The following is a 19,612-nucleotide window of genomic DNA, read 5'->3' as shown; positions in this document are numbered from 1 at the left end:
AGAAGAGAGAGCTTTTTGGTGGAGGTCAGCATGGTCCATCTTGCAGATTCAGGGCTGTGTTAGAGATTAGTGGGAGTGATATGCTGAGAGGTCCTGCAGAATGTAGAAGGTCAGAGGACAAATCACGCATTCCTACTGGTTCTAATACATGGGATCAGGAGAGACATCCCCAAGCCTTTCAGATAAATACTTTGTGTACAGATTTGGCTTACACTACCAAAATATGTGTATGATGATATACACCAAGTCAGGAAATACCAAAGTGGAAGGAATTAAAATATTGTGTGTTGTATGACACAGATTACATACAAATGTTAAAAACATGATTAGCAGCTAACACTGGCACACCGTTCATGAGGGAGACATGGATGAATTCTTTGTGCTCCAAAAGCCAGAATTCTAAGCTGATTTTCCTGAAATTTGCACTTTTAACTTTGTATTTTTATTTTATGGAAAAATGATGACTCCTCATGATTGTATTCAAGTTATATGTTTTGGGCGAGTTTACCAGAGAAGTGATGCTGTGTTCTCTCTGGTGTTAGCAGGCACGTATTACCTGTTTGTCCTATTACATGTTGATCCTAGAACTGAAAAAACTCATTAGGATGTGAATATAAGGAGTACGTATTTACTATGAGCAACCGTTTTTATTCAAATGAATAAATATCATTGCCACTTTTAAGATACAGTCCAAGCCCTCTATGTTCAGGGTTGTGTCCAGCTGGTAGCTACCATTCTTGTCTGAGATGAGATGGAAGAAACGGAGCTTTACAATGAAATAGAATTTGCAGTGAGGAGGCTGGGTCAGGCAAGGACTTGGGAAGCTTGTGTGAAATTTTAATTAGTTTATAATTTCTCTGGATAGAAATCAAATCAGGATAAAAAATTGAAAACCCTGGGTAAATATAGGTAGTGTGCTCGTGTATGCATCGCAAAGGAAAGTTGGTGTATAGGAAAGGGTAAATTTAAAATGTACGGATGTTCCTTTGTACGTATATTAAGAGGACCCCTAGTTGATAATGTTTTGAAGAGAAAACCTTCGGTTAGATATTTACAAGTAGCAGCATCAGAACGTCGGGAAAAGACCCATGCTTTAGACTTCCAGGTGCAGTGGGACCGGCTGCCTGCTCTCATCGCTTTTCGGCTTATCCCACTTTACACCCTTTGGTTTCGAGGCGCTCTGGGTGAGGGTCCTCAGAGCCCTGTAGTTAGAGGCTGTGCCCAGAGCAGTGTGGGGGTCCTTCCGTCGCGCCCCTCCTGCGCCCTTCCGCACAGCTGTGCCTGGCTCTGCGTGCCAGGCCCGGGCGTGGGAGCTCACAGGATGGCATAGTCCCCTTTGGACGGGGCTCCGTCCGTGCTCACCTTCACTTGGAAGTGATGTGTCTTCTTTCCTGGTGAGGTTCGTTGACTCCAGAATTCAGTGCTCTCACTTCCATGGAGCCGACTGCGGGCACTGCTGGGAAGCCGGGGCTTGATGATGGGCCACCTCTCCACCCTTCATGCTCTCCTGCCTCCCATTCAGGAGCACTTTTAAAGAACCTGCTCAGGCATTTGGTAGATTTGAGGAGATGTGGGAGAAATAAGGTACAGACTGGCCCATGAAAAACCCTGAGGCACCCCTCCCACTGACTTGTGGAAAGAGCTCCCAGAAGCAAAATGAAGGTGCCCACTGTGGGTTATCTCTAATAGCCAGGAGCGCGTGCGCTTCCTAATCCACACCGGGTTTGCCCGTGCTGTGTCGTCAGCAGGAGGGACGGAGTGACTCTGGTGGCCTGCGAAGGCAGGATATGAAGTTGTGTGAGGCGCTGAGTTGTGCAGGGAAGAGCCCAGTAGAAGGCGGGGGGACCACAGCCTGCCCCTTCCGTGAGAGGCAGCTGTCAGCCCTGGGCGGTGGGGGGGTGGGATGATTTTTCTTTCACTTTTTTCTAATAAATTTTTTTTCTTTGGACCTCTAGTCCAAATTCTTAGGAAAAGGACTTTGTCAGCAAGGACATGCCCTAGTTTCAGGAACTGTGGGTTGAAGTTAAAGGATCTGTTAATTATTTTATTCAACACTTTCTTCCCCAAATACACCCTGAGAGCATACTGTGTGCTAGCCAGTGCTACGCCCTGAGGGTACAGCCTGAGCAATTTATACTCGGCCTCCGGCCACGGGGGGCTTTGGTAAATTATACAAATAGCATTAGCCGCCATTTCCTTAGCTGTTACTAAGGGTCAACCTCTGTGCCGAGTGCTTAACTTTATTTCTTCATTTAATCATCGAAACAGTCCTGCGTGTTATCATATCCATTTTTCAGAATGCAAAGCTGAGATTAAGAGAGGCTGAATGACCCGCCCAGGACGGTTCGTTCAGGATGCAGACTCAGGACTAGCTCCTCTCAGTCCTGCTCGTGCCACTCCGCCCCCTAAATTACTCCACCTCTCAGGGACCAGGAGTCTGGTTTACCTCTTGAATACCCAGGAAGGTGATTATTCTGTGTCCTTCCTGCCAAGAAAGAGCAGTTTGCTATTTAATGTAACTGCTGCCCATTTTTGACTAGAGGAAAAAAGCGGGACTGATAAGACAGCTCTGATTTTTCTGTCACCCTCTCTCGAATGTTCACACTTTCTGCGCAGCCAGGGCCCTTGCAGCTCTGAGAGCAGATTTGCAAACATGTTGAATGGGTCCCCTCGAGTTAGAGATGACAGCATCAGCCTGGATGTGTCATTTTAGACTGATGTGTGTGCTTTAGGGAATAAGTGATTTGTATTTGAAGGAAATCACTCAGCTGCGAGTGATGGGAGCTCCTCCATCAGTGCTGCTCAGAGCAGTTTTATGTTTTAGGAACATCCAGGCAAACAAGGGACCAGAAAAAACAAAAATGGGGTAATTTAGAGCCTTTTGTCTCTGCTTCGGAGCAGGTGGACTACTAAAACTTGTTCTAATAAATGTTGGAGATTCTGAAAACGTAAGAAGTACTTCTCAGAAATCTAGGTCCCATTGAGAAGAATAAACGGGGATTCTGATGACTGAGTCCCATAATATTAAAAAATAACAAAATAAGACATTTGCTGTATTTACTCAGCAAATTAATAACGGTGGTTGTCTTTCAAAGGCTAACTAAGGAGGCCAAGATGCACTAGGTGGGGGATTTCTGTGAGTGTCAGATGAGATCAGAAGGGGTCTGCACAGCAGGATGTGGAATTTGAAGATCTTAAAATGATGGCCATGGATAGTTGCCCACTTTCATTTCTTCATTTTCCCCACCTTCTTCCACTCATGCCTCTTAAAGATTCACTATATTCTGTTTTGGGGCATGCTTTTATTTCCCTCTGCATGTACTCGCTCCTGCTCCTTCCCCACCACACGTACACACCCAGAGGCTGATGGAGTGTCTAACTGGTGATATGCAAGATTAAACAGTTTATTTATTAATTAAGTGAAGGTAACTCTTTTGAGGCTAAACAGCTAAACTTAAGGAACATTTATACACCAAACTCTAAATGTGGTCTAATTAGAAAGCAGTTGATGAAATACAGTCTCTGACATGTGTAGGTGATTTTTATATTTTCTAACTTAATTTTGAGTAGCTAATACATTCTCTTTTTTAATCAAATGATTAAAAAAGTTATAATTGAAAAGTCTGAATCCCACCCCTCTTCCAGACCTCTCCCTATCCCTGCTTCCTACAGGCACCTAATTTTAGTGGTGTTTTTTATGAGACTTACCAGGGTGTCTTTATAATAAAAGAAACAAATGAGGATATATAGTTCTTACACAGAAGTCAGTGTAGTAAATACTACTAAATACAAACTGATTTACATCTTGTTCTTTTCCTAGTTTAATATCTCCTAGAGGCCTTTTCATGTCAGTGCCCCCAAGCTTCCGAGCTTGAAGGGTTGAGGTTGCTGCATGTGTGTAGATGCACCAATTTATTTGATGAATCCCTGATTGATGGATATTTTGAGTTGTTTCCAGTCTTTTGCCATTAAAATAATGCTACACTGACCTATATAATCATGTTTAGATATGGCTGTCAGAAAAATTTCCCAGAAGCAGGAGTTCTGGGTCAAAGAGAAGTGCATTTGTAGTTTTGAATGATTGTGCCAACTTGCCTTTCACAGGTTTGTACTGTTTTCACTCCCATCAACAATATAGGAGAAGGCCTCTTTGGCCAGTGCATGGATGTAAAAATGGCATGTAAGAATGGAAAGTACAATTTAGTTTCCATTCCTTCCACTGAGACAAAGTTAACGTTTTCTTAAGTTTAATCGCCACTGTATTTCTTTCACTATAAACTGCCTTGTTGTGTCCTTCAGTCATTTTTCTACAAATTTGTTTTTTCCTAGCTGTCACCTGTGATAGAGTTGTAAATATATCTTCCCAGTTAGTCATTCATTCTATTGTCTGTTTCATTTGATCTCATTTCATTTTTTTCCTACTTTTTTTGAGAATTTTAAAGTACAGAGCAGCCCTTGCTTTGCATAGCACTGTGGAATTGTAAAAATTACCGTGCAAAGCAGTCTTAACCAATGGGGAAAATCACAATTGTCCATGACTTTAAAAATGTTGTCAATATGTTAAAAACTCTTACTGTTATAAATGTATACAGATATGAAAAAATAAGAAAACTAATGATGTATTTAGTCCACTGTGGCATTGGAAACATTGAGAAATGAAGTGCTTTGTTTGTTTGTTAAAGTTTCATCGAGAGTAGTTGGAACAGTGCTTGCACCTTTGTTGCACTGTATCCCTTACGACACACATGGAGCATCTTTTCTGTGCCTTGGTGAAATGTCATTCCTCCTTCAAAATTTGGATCAACTGCCAGTATTTTGTTATTTGATTTTCAATGTCATGAAATATCTCTAAGAGTTCTTATAATGTGAAATTCTTGGCTGGCATACTTCCTCTGGGCCACCTTCATCCCTTTTGTCATAACCACTTAGAGTCCTCATTGATTTAGGTCAAGTTCCCCCTTGGCTCAGGCTGCCTTTGCCTCTCAGGCGGGGGTAATGTCAACATCCACCGTCAGCTGTTTCTTCTGTAAAGCCATTTACATGAATTCAAATTTCGTTCCCACTGTTACCACTTTTAGTTTTTTCCTGTACTTTTATCTATTTTTCTTGTGTGCCGATTACGTCCTTTCATTGTCCTTTGTAAAATATCACCTGGGTGTATCACTGGGAGACAGGAGCACAGGACACGCGTTGCTCTCTGTGCATGGACTGAATAACTGATTTGCAGTGGTCAGGCTCCAACACACTTTGAGATGATTGATCATTGATTGTGATGAACATCAATTATTCACGTAGAGGTATCTGAACTGAAGAGCTAGCCCCAAAGTTTATACTTTCTGCCATTACAGTTAATATACTGTGGTAACTGGAATTTGAATCTTGGTTTTGGAGGACAGGCACTATAAACTAAACTGTAGTAACTTAAATGTGTATTGTCAGAAACATGCTAAGCAGGAAAAGTACAAAGAACAATATGACAGACACCTGCATACTCGTCACTGAGCTTTGACAGTTATTAACAATTCTCTATATATGCTTTAAGTGTTTTTAATAAAGGAAATAGGTCTTTACAAATAAGGTTGAAGTCCTTCTTTGCCCCCATCTCCCATCCTGTTCTCTTTTGTAACCTCCCAACTCATGTATCATCCCAGATTAAAAGTCTGTCCTTTATTTTATCTCTCTCTTTCTTCCTCTCTCTCTCTCTCTCAACATTTCTGTCTACACATATAAAGATCTCAATGAGAAATGTGTAGTGTTTGTGAGTGTGCTTTTAAATTTGCATTGTAATTGTTTTTTTATCATGCTTGCCTGTGCTGCTTATCTTAGTTACTTCTTGAATTAATAAAAATACTTTGTGTGTCTCTTTTTTTTCCACCCTAGGTTAGAAGTCATTTTCTGTTTCATCCTATTTCTATTAGTGAAATAACTTGTAGTTTTAAAAGATAGATATTTATATAGAGAAAGATGACTATTAGATCGATAGAGAGAGAGAGATTATTAGATGAATATTACAGAGTGGTGAACTGCTCTTGTTATGAATTCTGGGAATTTCCCTGCATCTCTCCGTGGAAATAGCCAGTCAAAAGGTACCCATGTGGGTTTTGTCATATTTCTATAACTATCTTTCTGACACATTTAACAACAGTTTTACTGTTTGTCTTCCAGATTTATTCAGGAAATTGAGCATGCCTTGGGACTTGGCCCAGCCAAGCAGTGTCCTCTTCGAGAGTTTCTCACTGTGTACATCAAAAACATCTTTCTCAATCAAGTCTTGGCAGAAATCAACAAGGAGATTGAAGGAGTCACGAAAACATCTGACCCCTTGAAGATCCTGGCTAATGCGGACACCATGAAGGTGCTGGGGGTGCAGCGGCCGCTTCTGCAGGTAATGATATACTTTGAACTTCCTGGTCAACAGTTTTCATGGCCTTGGCAAAAGTCACCAGTCAACAAAATAAGAAGAAGAATTGCCATCTGTTTTTATATTCATCAGGGACAAAACAAGAGGAAATAAATTAAATGGGCACTAGGGAAATTTAGGACTAGTGTAGAGATAATAGAAATTCCTTAAGATCTTTAAGAAAAAGTGGCTAGCTTTGAATGTGGTCCACAGCCAGTCTCATTAACATGCAGGCAGTGCCTCATTATTTGCCTGGAATTTGCCCTTGAAAGGACTTACTTGCAGGGAGAAAGTCACCCTGCCTAACCTCAGCTGCCTGCAGGAAACTCTCTGTACCCATTTGTGGGCACACTCACTGTTGAGAACTTGGCTAGCTCACAGTGAATTTGAACCTACCGGCAAACTGTTTTTTAAAAGTCAGATCATTTAATTCAAGTGATGATCTTGCTAATATTGAACATTTTCCTTTAACTATATAAAGAAATGGTTTCTGGGCAACAGAAATAAAATAATTTTTCAGAAGATATGTGGATTAATAGGCTTGAGGTATTTATTTTATATCCATTTTATCCAGTGACACGAAGACAAATATAAAACTAAAAGAAAATAGTATGAATTTAAATTATGGGTCGACATTAACTGCTATTACACTATAATTGAATCTTCATGGTGCTTCTTCATTTAAGAGAAAAAAATGTTTATTTTTTTATGTAAGTCGCATGCTATGTGGACAGCTCCAGATGTGGATGGCTTGATCTTCAGAGGGAAGCTGCATACACGGGAGAGAGTTATAGTTGCTTCTGCGTCCTGCCCGCACCTGCCTACGTATTTGTCTTTCTTGATGTTTCCTTGTGTACATTAGAATTAATAGCAGCTCTGAACCTTTCATTGAGAAGTCCTGGGTAGGAGCATTCCTTTTTAGGAGCAAACTCTTCTCTGGTGTTAAGAAAAGAGACCTTTGCTTCTCCCAGAAGTTGAATTACGGCGTCATCCCAGGGAACGGGTCCATTTGTATTGTCTGGATCTGTGTGAGACGTGCCGCTGGTGAGGGGTGTGTACTGAGCATGGGTGCAGAGAAGGGGAGTGGCAGGGCCATGCGCTCACTGGGCTGTCTGCTAGATGACTCTTCCTGGCTCTGTCCATGGCTGGGACCTTCTCCTCTCTGAGTCTCAGTTCAAATGTCACCTCCATGGAGAAGCTTTTCCTGACTATCCTACTTAAGTAGGTCCCTTTCCCTGGTAACTTGCCGTTCTCCCCTCCCCTCGCATCTCCCCAGTCCACTCTCAGCACTGAAGTCAAACTCTATGGACGAGCTCCCCAAAGCTGCCTTGCCAGGTGACTCACATCAGGCCCACCAGTAGGAAGACTAGCAGCAGATAGGAGGGTGAGTGGAGAAAGGGGCTGGGTTGTTTCTTACCTCCTCCCTGCCCAGTTTGGGTCATGGTTCTGGCCTTGGGTTCATCCCTCAGTAGCAGTCCTGCGTGGTGACACTTCCTCCGTAGCTCCAGCTCTCACTGGTCACTCGCTGGCAACACCATGTCTTCTTGCCCCTTGATTACAGCTTTCAGCTCTTTCTGTTCCTGGTACCCCGACAGCTCTTGTTGCTTCTTTCAGTGCTGAGTGTCTCCTCTTTAATATTTCTTTATTTGATTCATCTGAGTGGAATTCTCTTTTGTCAGGATCCCAAATGGATCTCCCCAGTTAGTCTCTATTTTAACACTTTGATTTTTTTCCTTCTTAACACAATAACTGTAATTATTAGCTAATTTATTTTCTAGCTTGTTTATTTTTTGTCTTTTCCCACTAAAAGCCTAATACAGTCCCTGGCAGCAGGAAGGGACTCAATAAATAATTTATTGAGTAAATGCATGCAAGCATGGACAGATGGGCAGTGGGGCGCATAGAAACGGAAACCAAGTTTTGAGAGTCATTGATAACTGCAGAGTCGGGGGAGATGAGAAGGGGAATTACCTGTTTACATTTTTCCTTTGTCTGGCCATGTCATTAACTTCCTCTCTATCAGAAACCTTCCAGGATTTGTGTCCCCGAAGTGTCCTGCTGTATGTTGGACAGAGCAACTTCAGTATGCTTAGTGCGCTGAATTTAAAAGACAGCAGTGTACTATGAAGCGAACCTGTGAACGGAAGATGCTGGTTTGTTAAACATGATGATCTTCAGCTTGGGTAGCAGGGACACATTCAGACTCATAGCTGGTTGATTGCAGTCTGGGCCATGTCAGGGCCACACACTAAATTACATCCCCGGGCACCTACCAGTGTGCTTTCAGTCACTCCCAACCTTGTCACCGGCCATGTGCACGTGTCACTATGCCTCTGGTTTCTTTGTGTGTTTTCTTCATGTTCTTTAAATCGGTTACTCCATTCAGAACTAGGTAAGAACTCCAGCTTGGCCCACTCTCTCCGACCTGTTCCCTCCGACCTGCTCTCTTTCTCAGGATGTGAAATTCTAGGTAAGCGAGCAAATGGAAACTAAAGCCATTCAAGGCATTAATCTCCAAATTCGTTTTTAGAGCCAAAACCCCTGCTTTCTTATTTGGTTATTTTGTTGCCCTCTCTTTTTTCATAAAATTTTTATTTTATGAGAATGCAAAATAGTTAGGCCATGTCAATAAATGTGTTTAATACTGTCAGACTTAGGAGATTTAGAAAGCAAATGAAGCGATGGTTATTTTCCTTTTCAATCTCGAGCTTTTCTCTTGCTTTATAATGACTGGGAATTGTTTTCTAACAGTTTCCTAAGCTCAGGTCTCAATATTTCTTAACTGTGTTTCCAAGTCACCTCGATATTGTTATCCCCAGCCAATTATAGGTGACTAATCTGAAGAAAAAGTGAGAAGTAATTCTGAAAAATTTAAGCTGAGTTTCTAAACAGCTGTTAAGGAGGGAGCTGGGGGAATCTGTGTCTGTGTAAAAGGTGCAGGTGGGTGAAGTGTTTGGTTACGTGAAGTATGAAAATACCCTTAGCAGAGGGGTGGCGCCTCCCCCGGGCCACACCCAGTGTCACAGCCTCGGCCCACTGGGTCTCCGGGGCAAGTGAAGGACAGCTGTCCCCACCTGTTGTCACTGGGGCGATGATGTGCGGGCGCAGAGAACCCAGGACACTGCCCTTCCCTCGGAAGCGACATCTGGGCTGTAGAGAGCGGTTATAAGGGGCAGTTTCCTGGGCGATAACGTGCCTTCCCATGGGTAATTTCACTCTCTGGGCACTGAGTTCATAGATGGGAGGGAAGGAAGCAGAGGGGAAGAGCTGCGAAGCCCATTTCGTAGGTGAAACAGCCGTTCCAGTGTTGGTCCAGATGGCGCAGCAGCGCCGTCCTGGGAGTGACAGTGGTAGTGACAGCAATGGCAGCATTCACAGTGGCAGACGGTATACGATCCACTAACGCCTCAGTAGCATTTGCTCTGAGCCAGACACCATTCTGAGTGCTCTGTAAGTTTTTATTTGCAAGTGTTTTACGTGTATGGGCAACAGGGAACTGGGAAGGAAGCTGAGGAACACTGAAATGAAATAACTTGCGCTTGGTCACATAGCCAGCCAGCGCCAGGACTGCAGTTGAAGCCCAGGCACCTAACCCTGGAGTCCTGCTCTGAACAAGTCCTGCCCAACGCGGAGCCTGAGGCGTAGCGTGTCCGCAGGCTGTTTGTTCCCAGTCTGCTAGGATTGGACAGAATTTGAAAGTAAGCATTTAGAGTCCCCCCCCCCCCCCCCCCCCGCAATAGCTATTGATATTGTCTGTTGTACCTAATATAAAATTCAGACTTGTGTTTTATATATCTTTCTGGTTTTAAAATTTCTTTTTTCTAGTAAATTTTTTTTTCTATTGTATTTTATAAAAGTATCAATTTACAGCAGATTGGGAGGTGGGACCTGAGCTCTCACCATAGGCAGGGGCACAGTGCTCCAAATCCCTTATTTCCTATATTGACTCACAGAGAAAGGAAAGCACAAAACCAGCCTCTGGCCTCAGTGCCCAAAGCCTAGTTTGGATATTTGTTGCAGGTGGTTCCCTCCTAAGCCCCCAGCTCCTACCACCATGTCTGCTGGAGAGGTGCACACTGCTGAATAAATGGAGGAGTGAATGACAATGAATGAATTATTGGTGGCTTCCTCAGTACAAGGACGTGTGTGCATGTTCCTTTGTGGTATAAGACTTGGGTTTAAGATTCTTGGCAATGCTTCCATTAAAATGTCATCAACTCATAGTGTGAATGCTGTGTGAGGCAGGATCGAATATACCTCGTGCTCTTGCCATCTGAGATTCCACTTTTTTTCTTAAATGGCTTCCACGTGGTGCAAGGCAAAGTGTGCTGATTCAAAATGAGGAAATCTCTTAAGGGACATTCCTCATTTCTCCCGAGTCAGATCTTCTGGCCTTCGGACACGCAGCTATAGAAACAGGCCATTGAAGTGGATGCCCTTGATCCTTACATGTCTATAGGAGTCTATAGACTGCTCACTCCTTAAGCGCAGGAAACATCCCCTCAACTCCCTACTCATCATTGGTTTGGGGGTGTCATTTAATTTATTGCTTCCTTAGTGTCTCCATCCAAAAAAAGGGCAGGGGGTTGATGCGTAATGTTTTTATCTTTTACCTGTCACACTGCTGCTCAGGCATATAAATGCTTGAGCAAAGGTACCAGTCAGTTCAGTTTTCTCTCTTCCCCCTGATGGAGTATGCTTTACCCTTGCTACCTAGAGAGTGTCTGTGGACAAGAGCGTCAGACCTGAGTCAGAATCCACATTTGTAAGGCATCACTGGTGATTTGCATGTACTTTTGAGTTTGAGACACATGGCCTTGTGTCAGTGAAGCACAAAGTGTGGTCCAGGGACTGTCAGCATCAGCGTCTCCTGAGCCCATGAGAGATGCAAGTTTCTGAACCTCAGTCCACTCTGGGCTAGCGCCCAGGAAGCTTTGCTCTAACCAGCCCTCTAGGTGATTTCAGTGGAGACTGGAGTTCTGGAAGCATTGCCTCACATGATACCCCACACCCAGTGGCAGTTGGAAGTGGGACCTCGCATCACACACTCTTAGCATTGTGGAAAGCAGTGGTTACTTAAACGATGCAGCTGTGTTCCACGCAGGCCCAACACAGTGGCAGCAGAGGGCTTCTAGCCTAGCACACTGCTGGACCCTGTAGAGTTCTCTCCAAACACGAGAGGGGCCTGCATGTCCTGGCTCATGCAGAAGTGGCTTTCCTAATACTTAGGCTTGAGTTCCTGCATCATCAGAGACGAAAACATAAGCGTGCAAGTAAAAATTGTAGGTGATCTCTCAAAACATTGAAAGCATATTTTCATTTCCTTGCCACCCCAGTTCTGGTCAGGTTCCCTCACAGGACTGAGGGTGAGAGCCAGCTGCAAACACCTCGCTCTCTCCTCCTCAGCCAGCGGCACTGCCCACTGTTACCCGAGGGTGTAGAGCAGTAGTTCTCACCAGCATTGCCCATTAGAATCGCCCAGGAGCTTTCTGCCAACACCACAGCTCGGATCCCATCCCCGGGACTGGGCTCAGTTGATCAGGAGTGGGGCCTGGGCATCAGCGTTTTGTAAGGTGTCAGATGGTCCCACCCTGCAGCCAGGATTAGTGCCACTGTCCTGGATCTCTCTATGTCAGGGACTCAATTACTGCCCCGAGAGGAAGCATATAAAAATTACGGCCAAGGCATTCTTTAATTCAGTCAGGTTCATAAGAGTGGGCTCTCTGATCCTTGAACCAAACTGGGTACCTCAGTCTTGGCAGCAGGTACAAATAGATTTAAATCACAACATTTCAGTGGAAAACTTTGTAGCCAGGACCAATTTGCTAACTTCTCTGCACCTGTCTCTTCCTCTATAAAACAATAATAAAATGTGTCATAGGAACACAGGGTCACTTCTAATGATAGATGGAATAATGATCGTCACATGTGTCTCCTTCCCTCCCACGTCATGTGTCGATTCCAGCATTCGCTGCTCTGATCGTGCCCCTGCCTGCGCCTTGCTCTCTCCTGTGCAGGCCTCTGACTCCTACTGAGAGCGCCCGCCACCCTGCCATCCCTGTCCACATTTCAGTGTGCATCTCCCCTCACACCACTGTGCTGTGTACCCACTCCAGTTCTTGGTACTCTAGCACTCGCCTAGAAACTTGTGTCTCCTACCTCCCACTACTCTAGTGTGACAGTAAGAGATGACACTGTTTCACCTCCTTTCTCTCTTCCTGGAGGTTACCCGCAGATTATTAGCAGAAGCTGCGTGCAGTGTTTATGACCAATAATAGCCAGTTTGTTCATTTCCTAGGGCTACCATAACGAATTCCCACAACCTTGGTGGCTTAAAACTGGAGGTTTAACCTCTCCCAATTCTCATACTAAATTTCCAGGGGCCACATTTACCCCCCTCAGAGGCTCTAGAGGAGGGCCCTTTCTTGCTGCATCCACCTCTGGTGGTCCTAGCATTTCTTGGCTTCTGGCAGTATCACTTTGACCTCTGCCTCCATCTCAACCTGGTCTTCTCATCTGTGTCTCCATTTGTCCTTTGCCGGCTCTTAGAAGGACACTGGCATTGGATTTCGGGCCCACCTCAAGCCAGCACGATCTCATCTCAGTCCTTAATGACAACTGCAAAGACCCTGTGTCCTAGTAAGGTCACATTTTGAGGATTGTGGAAATTTATTGGGGAGGGGGCAGTCACTGTTTAGCCTACTACAGCTAATAATTGGAAGCAGGTTACATAAAATGCAATACATTCAATTTGCTGTGTTTCCTTGAAGACCCTCTGACAGGAAGCAGTGTTAGGTAATAGGGGGGGATGGTCCAAATTCTAGGTGTCAACAGGTTCCAGATGAGTGTGTGGTAAGCTGAATGATTGCTGGAGCTGGGGTTAAGCCTCGTTGAAGGTTGGTCGACACAGCTGCTTACAGTGTAATGATTTGCTAGATAATTACACTGATGCCCAAACCTGTTCTCTCTCCAGCTAAGCTTAGGCACTGCCAGTCCTCCTGCTGGTTTCCCAAGAAGTGTGCCCAGCAGCTAAGGCATATTGTTTTCATCGCATGGAATTATGCCTGTGTGAAGAATGTTGCGTCTGAATGATGTTCACATCATGGCCAGTTGTCATATTCCGTGGGGTGGTACAGGATACATCCCGTTTTCATTAACGTAGCCAGATTAGTGCCATTTAAGGTCTTCTGGAAGTCGTCATGGAAGTCATTAAGTTGAAAACAGCTGACCAGTTGATTTTGCCCCTCTGGAAGCTCTGAGATGAGGAACTAATAGTCTCACTGTGCTAAAAGAAGTCTTAGAATCAAGATGCCTTGGGGTCTGATTCGTGTCTTCAGTGTCAATCTACACCTAAAGAGATACCACAGTTTGCATTTTGTTTTTCTGTGAATTTTACTCTTATTATTTTTGTTTTACTCTCTACTGCTATTGTGTGGCCTCTTCATGACAAGTAGGGGCCTCCCATAACCAAGCACTAGGCTTTATCCAGGAAAGTGCAGTAGAAAGTGCCTCTGTCCTTGTCTTGGTGTGTTGTCGCCGTGGCTTTCAGCACTCACCTGCTCCCTCCTGAGACAGCTGAGCAAATTGATAGTCCATGACTGATAGGGACTTTGGGGACTTTATAACATTCATCTCTTCCTTGAAATTGTCTTAGTAAGTTATTTTTGTATTATTCTGTTACTGGTTCAGTACATTTTAATGTTTGTAGAATTCCTGTTGTGATTCTTCATAGACATTCAGGAAAGTAACTAATGTAAATCTCATCGTGGCGTGGTAGGGAAAGCACGTAAGATGGGGATCTGGTCTCCTTGTCAGCTCAGTGGCGTTAGACAAACCCAAACCACCTACCTTCCCTGAGCTTCGTTTCCTTTATCTCTAAAGTGGAAGCGATGCTGGCTCAGCAGTGCCTGTGCCTGCTCTGCATATTGAGCTGTTTCATAGCTGCTGCTGTTCGCCTTCGCCTCACGTGATCAGGCCGCTCAGGGAATCCGCCGGCAGAAAGGGAGTGGTGCTAGGAAAACACCTACGGACCCGACCAGTGTTTCCCACTGAGTGGAAAGCTGCACTAGTTTTTACCAACAGTTTGTTTAGATAACCATTGTCAGATAACAAGGGTAGGAACCTGGCAATATTTTCTCCACAGTTGATTATGAAAATATTTTTAAAAACCTAAAAAGGCTGAAGGAAATTGTTCTGTGAGCACCCACTCATCACCTAGATGGTACAATTAGTACTTTGCTGTGTTTGTTTCATAGGAAGCAAACTTGGTCATCTTGGTTCTTCACTGGCCATCCCAGTTAGGAATTTCTAATAGTTCCCTAAACTCTTTACCACAGTGGTGTTCATAGGGTTTTAATATGTTTCTTAGAGAATCTGAATATAAAGAGAAATGAATTAAGTGGGAAAGTAGTTGCTTTGTTAAAAGTGTTCAGTTTCTAAAAGTACCCATTGAAACGTTTCCTTTAAATAGTGTCTGGTTAAGTAGATTTCTATAAGCAGCTTCCTGCAAAGCAAGGAAAAGGAAAACATTATACACACACACACACACACACACACACACACAAGGTGGGGCAAAAGTAGGTGTACAGGTGTGAGTATTCAAAACAGTTCATTCTTGTATTATTTGTTAATTATATTATTTTCCATCTGAACAATTGTGAACCTACTTTGCCCCATCCTGTGTATATATAAACTAATTTCTACATAATACAGGCAGCGAGGCTTTCAGAAAAAGTCCAGGGGGCTAGAAATGAACAAATATTTTTCTTTCATCTGCAGAAAATCATCTGCAACCAGCCTTATACATTATATAAGAACCATTAATGACCTCAAAGTTTGTGTCTTTTGACGTCAGTTATAATTCTTAAATGTTTTCTTCAACAGTCCATCATCTCTCATGATGTGTTTGGAACAGATTTTAATTTTGATGCAACTTTTCAAAAATTCGTTTATCACGAGTTTTAAAAGAATAAGCTGGATGGAAGGTTTTATCCACATGGGCAGGGGAGTCTCGAGGGCCTGCTGGGTGAGAAAGCAGTTACAGCAGTGACACTTGTTTACCAGCTTCACGTGGTTCTAGGATCTTGCTGAGCAGCAGGCTGTTTCAGACATCAGTAGAGGGATAAGCCCTGGGTTTAAACTAGCTTCTGAATTGACTTTTGCTCTCAGGAAAGGTAGGCCTGCCAATGACCATCCTAGTCGTCACCTAGACTGTTCTAGAAAATGGCTCATTTGGGGTGAGCATTTGCAGATGTTGATTGGCTGCTGTCTGTTTTGATCCTGCCTAGCCCCTCCTTGGTGGATGCGCAGGAGGGAAGGTAATGACTTATGACAGATCTGCTGACAGGGATGGAGCTGCATTAACACTCTGTCACTCAGATCTGTAGAGAGTTGCCTTTGCTGAAATGTACTTGACTTTACTCGCTAACAGAGGCGTCTTCAGATTTATTTTTTTCTTTAAATGATAGAGAAGAGGAAGAACGTCCCATTCAAAGATTCCAAGAAGAGAGAAAAGGCTGGCTCGACAACCCGAGCAAATGATAGTTATCATTCTTGGGAGCAGCGGAATTGCTGATCTGGCCAGATGACTGCTCAGAGCCAGACGAGTGGAGACAGAGAACTGCTGCTCTTGGGGAATTTTTGAGGTTCTTATCATAAGTAATTTTTGTCCTGTCTGCACGTTGCAGCTCCAGCTTAGAGATGTTCTACTGAGAAAATGGAGGAGAGATACAAGACTGTCTCGGTTTGAAAGTTAAATGGCCCTTTAAGATTAACTGTTCGAATAAAGCATCTGTTTTCCTTCATGCTATTTGAGGATCCTGTCCTACTCAAAAACTTGTGCTCACCGTATCGTGCACACCCTCTAAGATGGGCTGGTGAAGGTCGGACACATCTGCTATAGCGAGAGTGACATGACACAGATGAGCAATTTCCACGGTTGAAATTCTAGTGAAACTAAATGACAAATATTGACTTATTAAACACCTACTTTGTGGTGTCACGAGACAAGGAATGTGGAGATGAAGAAGAAATTTAAAGTGTAATTCCCATTGCTTCCAGTTTAGTTAGGAAATCGGAAGATTTCAGTTTAAGAGTTAAGGAGAGAGACCGCCGTGGGCTAGAGGACTCAAGATGTTAGTCAAGAGGCAGGTCCTGAACTGGGCATTGCAGGATATGTAGGAGACAGCGACCCAAACAAGGGGCATAATGCAGTCAAGACACGAGAGGTGTATTCATGAGGGAGTGAGATGAGCCTAGACGAGGGCTGGAAGGGAGAGTGAGAAAGGAGGCTGCCGGGGCAGAACTCTCGAGGAGGTCTTCAGTTTTGAACAGCGCGGTTTACCCTTGAAGTGGGAGAGTGTACAGTCAGGAAGGGGTGTGCTCCCATGGGTGCTCTTTTAGACAGCTCACAGACTTGATCAGAGGCCAGCCAAGGCAGGGGCCCAGTAACCCAGTGCCGAAGGGAAGTTTCCTGGGACTGTCTCTCTCTGGACCGGAGCTTCCAGTAGCGACTTCACGGCTGCTGAGATTTGCTCAGCTCAGCATTCGAAGTTGGTCCTTTGATCGATTGTCATCATTGGCCAAACAAACCGGACAGGCTTACTCTCCGGAATAAGTACTGTGCTCGTAAATCTCCATCAGGCTCCTCTCCAGGCCTTCGCAGAGAGGGCTGGATGGGTCCTTCATCACCTCCGCCCACAAAAGCGCCATCGGCAGAGTCACATCTGTGCAAAGATTAAGCTGTACCTTTCTCGTTTATTGCCTTTTTCCATACACAGGGGCTCTGTCAGTGAAAGCGCTGCTTTGGGGGAGATGTGACACGCAGCGAGCTCGTTAACAGGTTATCTGTGTCATTATGTCCTTTTTGGACTGTGTGTATTGAAAATAGAGTCTTTTGAAGAGAAAACAAAAATCCACCTCTGCTTCCAGCTTCCCTTTCTTTTTCTTTGTCATTTGTATCTGCTTTTTCCCTCCATAGCTACAGCTATTCCCATGATGGGTGGCCATACCTTTGGAGGCCGGACACCTTGAGTATTCACTTGCAAATGGCTATAGAGTCACATTCAGATAACTGCACTTAAATTAGAGCCATTCAGTACCTCTCCTCACAGGCGTCTCCTGCCCTCTTCCAGCCGCAGGAGCTTAATTGCTTCTGCCTTTTATTCCACAAGGCTTTTTTTAATTTGTTCTCCCCTTGGCCATCCCAAGGTCAGGGCTGCCTATCAGGTGCCTGCAGAAGTGCCCCGGTGACCTTGTTCGCTGTGTCTGTCCACGGCTCCCAGGGCTTTGCCGGAATGAGCAGCCTGCCTGAGCAGAGAGCGGCCTGCTGTCAGTTAACTTCTTACTTCTGGAACAAGAAGTATCCCCTTGCCTTCGATCCTGTCAGAGTTTTGCATCAGAGCCAAAAGGAATCTCTGACACATAGTAGGCTCTCATTTGTTGAATGATAAAAGGGAAATTGTCAGCAGTCTGTTAAAAGGTGGCCTCTGGCTTACACAGCTAGGCATAGCATGTGTAAAAGTGAACCTGTATTGTTTGCCACGGAAAGTAGCATTAAATAGTTGACTTTCTTTTCAAATAAACTTTTTATTTCAGAAAAGTTTTAAATTTACAGAAAAGTTACAAAGGTAATACAGAGAGCCCCATACACCACATACTCAGTTTTCCTTCTATTAACACTTGATATTAGTGTGGTTCATTTATTACAATTAGTGAATAGTATTGATACATCCTTATTATTAAATCTCACACTGTATTCAGATGCCTCATTTGTTTGTTTTTCACCCCGTGTGTTTATTCTGCTCCGGGATCCCATCCAGGGCATCGCCCTACATTTAGTTGTCCTGTCTCCTTAGATTCTTGTCAGATGTAACAGCTCCAGACTTCCCATTTTGTAATGACCTTGCGATGGGTTAGGTATGTTGCAGAATGTCCTGCGATATGGGTTTGTCAGATGGATTTTTCTCATGATCTGCCCAGGGGTATGTATTTGGGGGAGGAAGGTGCCATTCTCATCATGTCATAGGAAGTGTGCAGGCTGCAAGCGTGACTCATCATTGTCCACGTTGACCTTGACCCCCTAGCTGCCAGCGTGTGTCGGATTTTTTCACTGGAAAGTTCCTCTCTCACTCCCTCTTTCCATAGTTTACTCTCTGGAAGGAGTCACTGCACGGCCCACACACTCTAGGGTGAGCAGATAGTCTCTGCTTCCCTGACAGCAGAGAATGTGTTTAAATTTTGAGGGGTGCTTCTGCATGAGAGGTGTGTATCTCCCATTTTTATATATATTTTTGTCAGTATGGACTCATGGATTTTTATTGTACACAGTGGGTTACAATCCAAAACTACTTTATTTTGTTGCTCAGATTGTTCCAACTTTGGCCATTGGGAGGTATTTTGCTTGGCACTCATGTCTCCTGTGTCCCAATCTTTGTGATTTTTAGCACTAACTTTCTGGCACCGCAAGATGCTCCAAACTACACCTGTATATTTTCTACCCCAGTCCTAGGAACCCTCATTTTTCCAAGGAGCTCAGTTCCTGTTATTGAAGAGTAGTATTGGCAACCGGGATCTGGAGACTTGTGCTTGTTGCTACTTGGGCATCATTACTTCTAGGTCCTCTCAGCTGATAGAGAAAGGAAATATATGTGTGTATACTAACCCTTGTACATATTCATATCTGTACATGTTTCTCTCTGTAGCCGCTTGAACCTGTTTATTAAGCTAAAAATGAGTTCACACTGATGTCTCCAACTCTAATGCATCGCTGTAGTCATTCCAGCCTCCTCTCGCTTACCTGTAACCCCCTCTTTAACAGTGAAAAACCTGGCTTCTGTCATTTACATCGTTTACTTAACTGTTCAGTCCCAGCAGCGTATATAGCAGCATAAGAACTGTGAATCCACAGGCTTGTAGGAAACGCTTTATCAACTAGTGCATGGTCCTGTGTAGTTTCTTTCGCTGTTAGTTTTACTGACTCTACTAATTTCCAAAATTACTTGGGCCGGCACCTCTTTCTCCCACACCTTTCCAGGTGGTTTTACGCATTTGTGATACAGTTAGATGGTTTTGTCACATTCTGTACTCTGTCCTGGATCCCTTAACCTCCTAAATGACTTTTAAAAAATTTGCATACATACATTAGGGTGCATTCTTTGTGCTTTAAAGTTCTTGACAAACACATAATGTCAAGTATTTACCATTACAGTGCCA

General features: G+C 43.9%; 1 protein-coding gene across 1 annotated transcript in view; it reads left to right on the top strand.

Annotated features, from left to right (window-relative positions):
• EXOC4 (exocyst complex component 4) overlaps window positions 1–19,612 on the top strand; it is a 643,225-nt gene that overhangs the window by 445,757 nt on the left and 177,856 nt on the right. Inside the window, exon 11 of the mRNA XM_081147994.1 lies at window positions 6,166–6,385. Within this exon, the coding sequence (XP_081004120.1) occupies window positions 6,166–6,385 (220 nt within the window). The remainder of the gene's footprint in view (window positions 1–6,165; window positions 6,386–19,612) is intronic.

This window comes from Miniopterus schreibersii (assembly GCF_964146895.1).
Source record: "Miniopterus schreibersii genome assembly, chromosome: 9".
Taxonomy (NCBI): domain Eukaryota; kingdom Metazoa; phylum Chordata; class Mammalia; order Chiroptera; family Miniopteridae; genus Miniopterus; species Miniopterus schreibersii.
Note: the sequence above shows the minus strand (reverse complement) of the source record. Positions and strands in the feature narration are given on the sequence as shown.